The sequence below is a fragment of the Monopterus albus genome, unplaced genomic scaffold, assembly GCF_001952655.1.
Source record: "Monopterus albus unplaced genomic scaffold, M_albus_1.0 scaffold113.1, whole genome shotgun sequence".
NCBI lineage: Eukaryota > Metazoa > Chordata > Actinopteri > Synbranchiformes > Synbranchidae > Monopterus > Monopterus albus.
The window spans coordinates 1,727,800-1,740,239 of record NW_018127993.1 but is presented as its reverse complement, the minus strand read 5'-3'; the positions used below and the strand labels follow the sequence as shown (position 1 = coordinate 1,740,239).

The 12,440-nt window shown below is 42.6% G+C and overlaps 1 protein-coding gene and 1 long non-coding RNA gene across 2 annotated transcripts in view; one reads left to right on the top strand and one right to left on the bottom strand.

The window, feature by feature from the left end:
- LOC109966554 (uncharacterized) overlaps window positions 1-10,265 on the top strand; it is a 78,949-nt gene extending 68,684 nt beyond the window's left edge. Inside the window, exon 4 of the long non-coding RNA XR_002275789.1 lies at window positions 10,198-10,265. This is a non-coding gene — a long non-coding RNA (uncharacterized LOC109966554). The remainder of the gene's footprint in view (window positions 1-10,197) is intronic.
- The window catches only part of gba3 (glucosidase, beta, acid 3), a 6,583-nt gene continuing 3,709 nt past the window's right edge, over window positions 9,567-12,440 (bottom strand). Inside the window, exons 4-6 of the mRNA XM_020611461.1 lie at window positions 12,228-12,430; window positions 11,623-11,746; window positions 9,567-10,349 (exon numbers count right to left, since the gene is read on the bottom strand). Coding sequence (XP_020467117.1) covers window positions 10,144-10,349; window positions 11,623-11,746; window positions 12,228-12,430 — 533 coding nt within the window. The 3' untranslated portion in view covers window positions 9,567-10,143. The remainder of the gene's footprint in view (window positions 10,350-11,622; window positions 11,747-12,227; window positions 12,431-12,440) is intronic.

The following is a 12,440-nucleotide window of genomic DNA, read 5'->3' as shown; positions in this document are numbered from 1 at the left end:
ACCGCTCTTTGAAATATGCATCACCTCTCCATGAACCCAAATCAGAAAAAAAGTTGTGCTGGCGGTGACTACAGCCTTCCAGAAAGAAGAGCCACCCCTTGTCCATCTTTTGACGCCAGTGTGGCTGCATATATCAGCACCTTCAAGGTCAGGCCGACTCGGGCGTGGCAAGTGTGGCGAGGGCCCCAGCCCGGGAGGCGTTACAGCATTCTGTCACACTGCTTGCTCCGCCGCCACCACACGATGACATTTCCACGAGATGGCTCTTCTTAATTATGCGGCCCAGCGGAAGGGTAAGAAGGGAAAGGGGGACAAAAGCTCATTTTCTGGGTGTCTGCTTCCGACCTGAAACCGCCACATATTTTCATCAGTGCCGTTTGCCGCTTATGCAAAACGATGTGCAGGGTAATAGGGGAACAATGAATCCGGCCCGCCACTCCTGCTCTCCACGCCACAGCCACCTCTCTCTCTCTTTGGGGTGGAACGACACGGTGTCACCTCTATAGTGGCCCCCATCCTCCTTAAATTAATCCCAATTTGGCCACCAAGCACGGCGCCGTCCAAGGGGGCAGGCTTCAAGTAATTGACATTCTCAGGTGCATGAGTTTTGTTTATGTAGTAACGCTGAGCCAAGGCCTTTCACCGTGGATGACAGTAGACCCCGTTTGCATACACCACTTGATTTGGGAGCACTGCATGAGTGACTGCTCAGCAGCCCGTGGCCCTGTGGCATTTCAGTAGAGGACATTTCAGTAAAGATTGCCTCAGGTGTGGTTTGGAAGGTAGGGATATCAGCTGGAGGTCGTTTGTCCAGTGCATTGATTCAACCTTGGCCCCATTGTGCTCTCTAACTATTGATCTATCCCCAAAGACTCCTATACAATGCCCATCCAACACTGGGGAATTAGAGCTCAGGCATCAACGTGGCTTAAATGAATGAATGGCAAATTTTCAATAGGAGTCACATCACTATATGAAAAGGCAACCTGCTGGTCACTTACCTCCGAGGTCATTCCAACAATACATGGAGTCCACTTTGGTTATTGAGATTCCATGACCATAGGGAGTTTATAAACATGAGGGCATGCTTGGAGTAGAGAATGATAGTAAGCCTTTGCAGGTGGGGGTTCTGTGTGTGTGTGTGTGTGTGTGTGTGTGAGTGTGTGTTGGCGCTTATACATGGAATGCCCTTTACTAAATAGTTTCCTAGGCAGATCTCCCGTGCCTTTTAGCATGTCACCCAGGACCATGAATCACCATTACAGCACCAATGTCTTTACCTGGGCATGTCTAAGGCTTTTTCATTAGGGTAAAAGCCACCCCAGGTAGGCATGGACAGGGTTGGTGAGGCAGGTAGTTGTGTTTGTGAAAGGGAGGTTCAGGGATTTGGGTTGGGTGGGTTAATTACAATAACAATGGGGGCGGCCAAAAAAAAAAAAGCCATGGCAGGGCTGAGCTGCTCTCATTTGTTTCAATAAGGTAAATTGATTCCTATGTCCTCTGGTGCCATTTGCATCGCATCCATTTAGCGCGCCTCTCGTCCCACACTCCTCCTACTCGCTGCCACCTCCTCCTCCCCCTCCATTCACTTCACGTGTGGAGGGCAGGACAACATCGACGGGGACACATTGATCTCTCCAGGCAGCAGACGCATTAGAACACTCGCATGAACATTCACACACTTTCATATATTCCACCTGTGCATACATGCAGCACACACACAACTGCTAATAAAGATATTTGACACTGAAGGATTCTAAATTTCCTCAGGCTTAATAATAATTACCTAATAAAATTTGATTCTTACACTTGTCATCTTATACAGTTTTTTCCCCATATAGTCTTATTAGACTATTGTGTATATGTGTATGTAGTACATCTGTTACAGCTTTGAGCCATTTCCTGTTCAGATTAGCAGTAGCACAGTCAGGTCACAGGTTAGTTATTGGTCATCAAAGCTAGGTTCACAACAGTGATGTGATGTCCATTATGACTGATCCGTTTTCTTGGCTCACCTGTCAAAATATGTTCATTCTGCCTAATATTTCTTGCAAACCAGAGTTTTGTTAGCCTGGCTAGCATTGAAAGCACTCTCGCTTCTTAACTGTTCCATCATGAAACTGATCCATTTGGCTTTAGTTCTACTTCACATTCCTCTTCTGTAGCACCTCGGTTCCCTTCAGCGGACAGTTAGTTGTAGAATAACAGTATAGTATGTGTATGTTTGCCAATTATTCCAGTTTACTGGCGCATTTCAACTACCACCCTTCTTTTTGATAGCCACCCAACTACACAGTGCCACCCTGCTCATTGCAAGTTTGTTTAATGTCACTCTGCTCATGAGACACTGATCCGTCTCACCCACTCTGCTGTGCCCGATAAACCCCTGTACTGTTCACAAGTACGGTCAGTGAATGCAACACCGCCCACTGGCATCTCAGCCCTTTGTCAGTGTGGTATGCATCTTGCCTTGCACTGCCTCTGTGTCTGCTTACCTGCCATAGATGCCCCTTTTGGTACAGCACAGTGTCTGTTGCTAACACGTACACGCTCCCATTCCACTTTCCTGTCATCAGTCACCGTCAGGGCAGATAGCAGCGGCCATCAGGCAGATGAGTGATGACTGGGCCTGATACCCGAGTGCTTGCATGACAATGGGTCTGTGGGCCAGGATAGAGAGACAAAAGCTGCAACTTGCCGCACACATACATGAAACAACACACCAGATGATCTTTATTATCTGCTGTACAATTAGCTGTCGGCCAGAGACATGACGATGTGCTGCACAATGCAACCAACTGAGTATCACATAATTGAATACTGTGCAGATGTGGCTGTGCAAATCATCACTAGCAAACTTTTCACCTGCCATAATTAAAGCGATACTCTGACACATGCAGAACAGTCAAAATGTTGTCTGTGCTGATCCAAACTAACTGAAATCTGGATATTGTAGATTGTATGTAGAAATGGCATAATAACAATATGCAATAAAAGCAATCATTACTGCATTTTTTTTTACAGATCTTTCCATGCTTGCACTCTCCAAAGCGTTTATTTCTTAGTTAACACTGTAAAATATACATCGCAGAATGAAATAGCTAACAAAGGAATCACGGCCACCTGCCTAAATCAGCAATTAGCAAATCCTATGAAACCCCTATTAATCTGGACTGCTTGTGAAGAATATAAAAATAAAGATTTTAATGACTTCAGGGAGGTGGAAAGATCTTGCATATTACACTAATCTCTATTTTCCCCTTCTCTATCCTGACCCACTTCTGCATGCTGCAGGTGTGGGATGGGTGCAGGCCAGGGGGCTGCACTTGCCTTCTAACACTCCATTGGTAGATTTACACAGGCAGATTTTGTACCTGACTCCCTGGCACACACAAACACAGTCACTCAAACATATGCACTCTGAGTATGCCACAAGATTTATAACAATAAAAGTCTCCCCAAAAGGCATTGAAACACACCGAGCATTTCGCGTGCAGCCTTGAACTCTGGCTGATCTGCTATTTGTTACCTCAAGCACTTGGCAAAACAAAAACGGCTACAGCACAAACACTTGAAAGGGCTTATTGCTCATGTTGCCCACAAGTTCAGCACTTTCTTGCTGAAACAAACCATGGCAGTTAAGCCCGCCAGACAACAAACCAGAAATACCTTGATTCAATTAGAAACACAGGCATTATTTGCTCAAGCACTTAAATTGGTAATACCAGCAGGTAATTAATGAAGTCCCCCAAAACCGCCCCCTGCAGAACTGAAAACACTTTAAACACAGTCACAAGTGTGGACATCAAAGGATGATGATTATGGTAATACAACAATGGCAGAGCTCTACTGTATGAAACCTAGTTTTGTTGCAAACACATGACCTTGTTAACCTTCTTAATCCTCAGCTGGGTTCTTGTGATAAGGGGCTTATACGTACACACAAGCATGCACACGCCCTCACTTTCACACTTTCAGTTTGATGCCCAGCAAACACTTCAGAAGCCATATCCACCTGGTTTATCCTGCACAGGTTCTCTGCATAATATCAGCAGAGGCCCTTGAGTCATCCAAGACAATTAATGTTCTCCCTTAAATCAACAGTGGGAGAAAAAACTGGATGGCAGCGAGCAGAGGGCCCTCCCAGTGTGGGCACATGAGAAAGCAGGTCTGATTGGTATTAAGTGGGGAGATTAAAAAGCCGTCTCACAGGTCAGGTCAGCTGGTGTTCGTCTGAATGCGTTACCAGGGTCCGAGGCTAGATAATTCTCTCATTAGTGCCACTCAAACCCTGAGTGACAACACGGGTGAGAAGGGAGCATGTCGTACAACACTTAGAGTTAATTAGTCCACACACACTGTTGCTCTGCGCCCCATGTGTCTGCCCCTCTCCTCTTCCTCTTGAAAGGGATATTGGTTTAAAGTGTCTACAGTTAATCAAAGACGAGCTGCAGAGTTTTCCAAAGGAACCACTAATTGTTTTAAATAATATCTGAAAATAGGCAAGAAAAATGAGCACACTCAGAACAGTAAGATGTATTGTGGTATGTACTTTACCTAAACTCCCATTTCTACAACTTGAGCCTGTTTTTTTATTGGTTGCCTATGATTTGTTGTGTTCACCAAAGTAATTGCTGAGATCTGTGAACACAGAAATTCCACAGCCAAATTACCAGATTCCCCGAACCAGGAATTCTCTAAACACACACATCTCCCCTACTTCCCCCAAACAAACATTCAAGCTCTGTCAAGTTCATCTAAACATTTTACTCTCTAGGGTTAGCTACTGTAGCTTGTTGCAGTAGGAAAAAGACAACACACAGTGTGGAAGAACTACTTCAGTTTGAAACTGGTGTTCATTTATTTATTTTCCCCACTAGCAAACATTTCTTGGCCAGGTACCTTTACATCAGTGGTGGAAAGTAACTAAGTACATTTACTTAAGTACGATCTTGAGGTATCTGTAGTTGAATATTTTCATTTTCTCCTACTTCATACTTTGACTTTACTACATTTTAGAGGCAAATATTCTATAAATGTATTTGTGATACCTGGTGGAAGAGTCATAAAATACCCAGCAGTATTTCAAATTAGAAGCAGTACCAGCTGCAACATCAAGTGTGATGCACAATAATATGATATACATTGTGAAATGTGCTATTCTGCACAATGAGTACTTTTGATACTTTAAGTATATTTTGATGATTTTACTTGTAACCGAGTATTTTTACATCGTACTTCCTCCACTGTTGCTTTTCATGTCCTGGGGCCGGGGGACCCATGTAAGTAATAATCACTCTCTGCATGAAAACTGTATGTACAACTACGTACAAGTACAGCAGGTCAAAGTGTTGTGTTCTAGTCCAGTGTGGTTTGTTTTAACTATGTTTCTGTGTTTCCAGCTCTCAGCAATTAGTCTTGGTCAGTATTATTATAATCAATGAAAATGATGGACCAGGCTACAGAAAAGGAAGCATGAAAATGGAATCGTAAGTGTATTAAATTTTTGATTGAAGTAGGCCAGACTAACTGTAGAATGAAGCTTTCACTGTGGTCTCCTTGTGTTCCTTTCATTATTTTCAGACAGATAAGAGCCACAGGTAACCATTTTCTGTCTCAAAAGTCTAAGAGGAGATTTAGAGAAGATGAATTTTTCACTCTTTCTTTGTTGGTGACATTGTGTTTGCATATTGGGAGCACAAGGTTATATCCACGTCATTAGTCTCTCTGCTTGGATCCAGGCCTGATAACCGCACCGCCATCACAGTTATATTCACTTCAGTTCTAAAGGTTCCAGAAATTGTCACTCTCTCTCTGTCGCTCATGTTCACTCGCACTCCTACCACTGTTCCCATGAGACACGGCGCTCGGCTCATTGCCCACCACACACACAAAAGGGAGTTCTCTTTTTCCTCTACTTGCTGGGCTTACACGCACACACATACAGGCCCCAGTCGCCACCCCCAACTGAGCACACAGGGTTAGCTGAATATTCTAGACACTTTCAATTTTTCAGGCAGGTCTGCGAACCCCCCTCCCATCATGCAGCGCCATCACACTCAAGGGAGTTAGAATTTTGACCGTCGTTAGCGGGTCATCTGCTGTCCCTCGGGGATGGACTTTAAAGAAAAGATTTGAATTGACTTTCTTTTTATTCTCTTTTCATCTAGCCCCTTCAGTTCTCTGTGTGGCTCTGTCATAATTCCACTTCCTGTCTTCAAGGCCTAGCAATATTCATCCCCCTCAAACTCGTCTCTGCCACCAAATTCATCAATCAAAGACGAGGTCTTCCAAAGCCATTTTTATAACTCCCAATGTCATGCTTCTTACACCGCTGTCAGAAGTGGTGACAGAGCTCCAAACCGCTGGTTATGCCACTGTAAGGCGTTTATCCACTTGTATAATGTGCTGTAGTGCTCACACAGGATCAAATATGGGATGTGAGGGAGATGGCTTCCAGCTGAAAGAGGACAAGTAGGACGCGGGAAGATGAGAAAACATTTCTTCTTCTAACTCTTTTGCACTAATATGAATTCCCAGTGTAACGTCTGGCGAAGTGGGTCAGTGGGATTTAAAAAGTGTGTGCTTTTTTTTCCTCCTGCCTTCTTCACATAGCCCTTGTCAATGGAAAATGAGCAATGCGATTAGGAGAGGGGAGGATGATGAGCTCGAGCAAGTGAGTGAAAAAAGAGAAAGACAGAGGTAGGAGACAGGCTGCGTGGTGGTGTGGCCCGTTCACAGCTCCCTCAGCAGCTGACTGAGAGACCCAGACAGGAAGGAGAGGGAGAGATTTGTATCTGTGCTCCAGAGGAAGGGAGTGGCTGATGTCTCTTCATCTTGATATTGAAGCAACAATCTAATCATTTCTTCAGGGAATATGCATACGAGTGTAATCGGTAAATAGGAAAAGATAATTATTTGCCAGAAGTCATACCATTTGCACCTATAAGCGTTAAGCTGATACACAGCATTGCGAGTTTTCTATAATTCACAATGGAGATGGTTTATTAGCAGCTGGATTATTTAGTTAATTTATAATAACTAAATTAATTTCCCAGTTATTGAATATTTTATAGTGGCTGTCAAAATCTAATGAGTTAAGTTTGGTTAAATACAAACGAGGCTCTCTGTAATTTGCCAGAATGTTCCTCGGGGTAAGTTTCTGCCAGTGAAGGTGATTGAATGTTACAATTAAATGTACTAATTCATTGTCAAACGCAACTTATCTATACACATGATATATTTGACGCTTAATTGGAGAGCACATTAAGAAATGGTTTCTTTGGTGACTTTCTACATCACGGCCTAATCGGAATAAATTCTGCCCACTGTAGTGAATTGAAGTTGAATATTAGTAGAGGGGCTATTAAAGAGACTGGAGTGAATTATTTAAATGCTAATTAATGTTTTAAGCTTTCCCACTTGAAATAGACATATTACTCCTCAGTCTCCCAAAAACTGCTAATTTCAAAGTGCAGTTGCTTATTTTTCATTCGATCAATTGAGCAGCAGTGGTGCTTTTACCCATGGAGCTCCCTCAATAGAGGAAGATGGACTCCATCAATACTGGAAGATACATAGTAACCAACTCTAGCTGGGAAATCAACCCACAGGCTGCATTGATGAAATGATTCAAACCTTCTTTAGTCTGAGAATTTTCACTTGTTGGCTTTTCTTTTTTTTTTATGTTATGTTCTCATCAACACCATACTTGATTTTTTTTAGATGTGTATCTCTGACTAGGGTGCAGTGGTTAGTGCTGCTGTCTCACAGCAGGAAGGTTCTGGGTTTGAGCCTCAGTCGACCCGGGGCCTTTCTGTTTGGAGTCTGCACGTTCTCCCTGTGCCTACCTGGGTTTTCTCCAGGTACTCCGGCTTCCTCCCACAGTCAAAACACAGGCGGCTTAGGTTGATTGGTGACTCTAAATTGCCCGTAGGAGTGAGTGAGAGTGTGTGTGGTTGTTTGTCTACATATCAGCCCTGTCATAGACTGGTGACCTGTCCAGGGTGGACCCTGCCTCTTGCCCAATGTCAGCTGGGATTGGCTCCAGCCCCCCCAATCCTATTCAGGAATAAGTGAGATAATGGATGGATCTCTGATCAGTTGCGTGTGTTTAGTAAATGTGTAGTGTTTTGTGCTCAGTCATCATTCAGCTTAGCTTTAAAGAGCAGCAGCAGCCTCCGATGGAGCCGCAGACATTAGACAGACTTCATTAGTGTTGAAACAGTATAAGTTGTGGTTCAACTCTGTGTTCGAAGCAACCTCTGAAGTTCTTATGCTCTAATGTGAGCAGCAGTAGCATTATTCATGGATTCACAATAGCTTGTTATTCATCATAAGACAAAGGAGAATCTCACTTGGCTTGACATAGATGGAGGAGGGCCACAAGAGTATTATTCACATCTGCTGAAAACAGTATGCACAGCCAACTGGATGTCACGATACAGCATGTTTATTAATGCAAACAAAGTCTCCCTACACAGAATATAAATGACATTTTCCTTCACATCAGAGCATAAATATTAATTGTGTTAAATCTATGATGTATTGTGGTTAGGGAGCTGCTTTAGTTGTTTATCGTTACACCAACCGGATGCGTTTTATTAATCAAAGCACGACATCATGTGACACCATACTGTGAGGTGCATTACAGCACACAATGAGGTGTTGAATTGAAAGCTGTAGTTCCCTTTAATGCCACAAGGTGGCACTGTAGGCTCAGACATTTTCACACCAGTCAAGTCTCTGGTTTTCATCTTGTTTATTGATATGTAATTGGATTTCATTGAACTTGAACATAAAACATTATAAACCATCAACAATATCCTGCTTTCATGTGTACACACTAATGCCAAAGCCTAATATTCAATATCATTCTCTCAGCTTTGTAGAGCTAGAGTGTGTTGTTCAGCAGCTCATAAAAACAATGGTATCATAGTTGCAGTGTGCACAAATAATCAACTGAAGGCCTCTGGGAAGCTTGTCGACTCGTTCCCTCTGCTCTTTCTTTAGGTATAGAGTTTGCACAGCTGTCAACGGAACACAAATGGCTTTACGCCTTCTTCCTGCTGCAAGACGTGTTGCTTTCAGCTGGCACCTATTCAGTCTACCTTATGCAGCCTGACAGCATTATAACTAGGTTGACTATTGTATTATACTTTTTGATGTTTCCCCTCCAAGTTCTGTTGTATTTCAAATGACAGAAGCTACAAGAAACTACAGTATTTTACTTTTTAGCAAAGTCATGCCACCATTCGATCAGAACCCTTTATTCCAAATCAATATGAGGTGCTATTTGGTGACATGGCATGCAACGTATCTTTTTGTCTGTGAACCAAAAGTAAATCTTCATGTCACATAGCGTAATCAGTGCAGGCCTTATTTAAGCATTGCTTCCCTCTCTATCAGTCCCTGCACCATCCAGACTAACTTTATGGTCAACCTGAAACTAGTATTATGCAAGGTGTTATACTGTCCTTGTGATCAGTGTGTATAAATCTGTCCTTGTGTTAAGAATACTACTGTCCTTGTGATCAGTGTGTATAAAAGGCACTTCTAGCTTTGTCAAGAACATAAGCTCTTACATATGTAGATAGACTGCCAAATCTCATCACTGTACCCCTATACACATAAGGTGCACACGTGTACGTACTGTACGTAACAATGCTGGTATTAGACACACCAGTACTACTAATAATCACTGACAAACACAGTGTATGCATGCATGTTTCTTGTTGGTATCCTGCTCACAGGGCTGCAGCAGTCTGGTTTTACTGCTGCCTTGGCCCTCTGAGTGAGGAACTCTCCCCTCTCCATAAACCACCCTGTGATGCTTGCCTGGGAATCGGGCAGGACAGAATACTAATTTACATTGTGTTGAATCCGCTTAACACTCTGTCCATGTCTGCACAACCCTGCTGAAGTTAGCTTTCCTACAAAGGCAGCTGACTTGTTGAACTTGATCATTTTCTAAACTAAAAAGAAATTCAGAGACAGCTGTGCTTTTAAATTTTGGGATTACAATGAAAGCAGTTACCTGGTTGTTTTGAACTAGCCTGAATCCTTTAATTGTGTTTAACTGTTAAAAACTGTTGTGATTACAAATGCATTTAAAAAATGAAATGTTTCCTTTTTATTCTGCAGTCATTTAACATCATGTCTTCCCTTGTATTTCATGATCATCTTTGCATACTCCAGTCCTGACCGGTAGATGGTTCGGCTCAGCTTGGCATCGGAAAAGTCCACATGGAACAACCCAAAACGAACACTGAATCCATCAGCCCATTCAAAGTTGTCCAGCAGTGACCATGCAAAATATCCACGGACATTGACCCCGTCTTCTTCAATAGCTATGCAAGAAGACAGAAATAAAAGACAGAAAGGAGCTGTAATTTTGTCTAATATTAAATGCAAGAATCCTGTTTTTAAAACTGAATCAAACATAGCTAAAGCCATGTAATAAACCCACGCCTTTTAATATGACACATGACAAAATAACATCATGAAATATTTAAAGCACACCAGGAACTTATTGCAACAGATGAAAACTAGTGCAGCCTGGTTTTGAGCTTGTTGGCCGCACATCAGATCACACATTAACCACTGACAATAAGGAAAAACGTACTGCACATCAAATCACACATTAACTAACCACTGACAATAAGGAAAAACGTACAAGTGTTGCCTGAACAATTAAAATATTCTTTTTTGTTAGGACTGTTAATCTCTTTTCTTTATCTATCCTTAAATAAAAGGCCAATGTTCATTGACCCAGCTGGCCTTTTTTTAAAGTGGAAATGTTCACATGTCACAGTGGGAAGAGCACATTGCGTATAGCTGGTTTGGTTGCAGCATCCTGATACTGCACATACTGGCTCACTGTCAAAGTGTCACACTGCCACAGTTGTTCAGTAGCCAATTTTCCCATATTCCTGGCAATAGAAAAAATACACAGTGACCAGATGGTGGCGCCAAAACAAAGCACTTTACATGTGGGCAGCTCCACAACCCTGAGGACTAAAGCTTAGGTTGATTTCTTCTGTAGTGGAAGCTCAGGAAATAATTGGCACATCTAGGTTTTTGTTTTTATCAGGATAACTTCCCTGAGTCTGAATCCCCCGGCAATGTAATAAACTTGAACACAGCACTCTGAAAGGATTTGTCCATGTGCCACAAGAGTGTTACTGGCAAAGATCTGCTAAACAAAATTTAGAAATTTTTCATTTTAAAAAGGACAGTATGCATTTTTCCCATTGCAGACATTCAAATGTGTCATAAAAAAGTAAGAACCATGGGCTAGTACAGTATATTATAAAATAGGCTAGTGCATACTGGCACACTCGCCTTCCCCAGGGTCTGAAAGTGAGAATAATCAAAAAGTACTTAATGCGGCGGACACCAATATTTGCACATCCAGTTTGTGACTGATTGCAAGAGGGGCTGATGGTGTATCAGACCACCCTCCTGCTAAATATCGTTCACTTTACAAGCCAGTATTTTAATTTCGTAAAGGACAATGCCATCATGCAAAATATTTTCACTGCCATTTGCACCATAAACTTTGACTCTGCTACTCTTTCCTAATGACCACTGGCTTATCTGATTAGATTTATCAGTCAGTACCTTTGCCCACTTCCATGATGGTGTCACTGTAAAACTCACAGCGCTGGACATCGTCAATCTGCCGTGGCCCCACCTGAGAGAAGCCATTCTCTGTGATGTAGACTGCTGGGTTGTTGAAAGTGTCCTGAAAAGTCATGGGGCAAATATCACTGTCAAACAAGGCCCCACGGCTGTCAGACATGCCAAGGAGAGACAGACTGGTCTACAGTGTACCGTTTAGCTGCATTTCACCGGTGCCAAGCTCAAACTAATGGCCTGTGACAAGTCACAACAGCAGGAAATTGCTCGTCTGCAAACACTTTTCAGCAAAGTAACAGTTTCATTCAAGGTGACAGCACTAATGAGGCATCAGTGTGTTTCTTAAGGTGTTATAAAGAGATTACTGCATACACGTGCAATAGCAAGACACTAAAATGTCAGTGTTCTTGTTTGGTTGAAGGTGATTGAAGGTGATTTGGTTTGATGCTGAGAGAGAAAAGAAAAATGACATTACATTTCACCAGTTTACCCTTGTGTTAGGGTACTTTTTAGAGAAGTGGACTGAGATAGTTGTTTTCTAGCAAAAGCAGATCAACCAAAAAATGTAGTTTTACTTGTAATGTTACCTTGATATACTTCAAAAGTTTCCTTAAGCCATGGGGCACTACAGCCAGCCAGGACACGCCACAGATGGGCCAGGACGGATCCAAAACTTCTTCTGCATCTCGGTCGCTGTTTAAACACAACATCTGTCCGCAGCCTTCACCTGCCTTGACTTTGCGGGATGTATAGTAATTCAATGCAAAGAAGTCAGCCGTGCCAAAAATGGCAGGTTCATC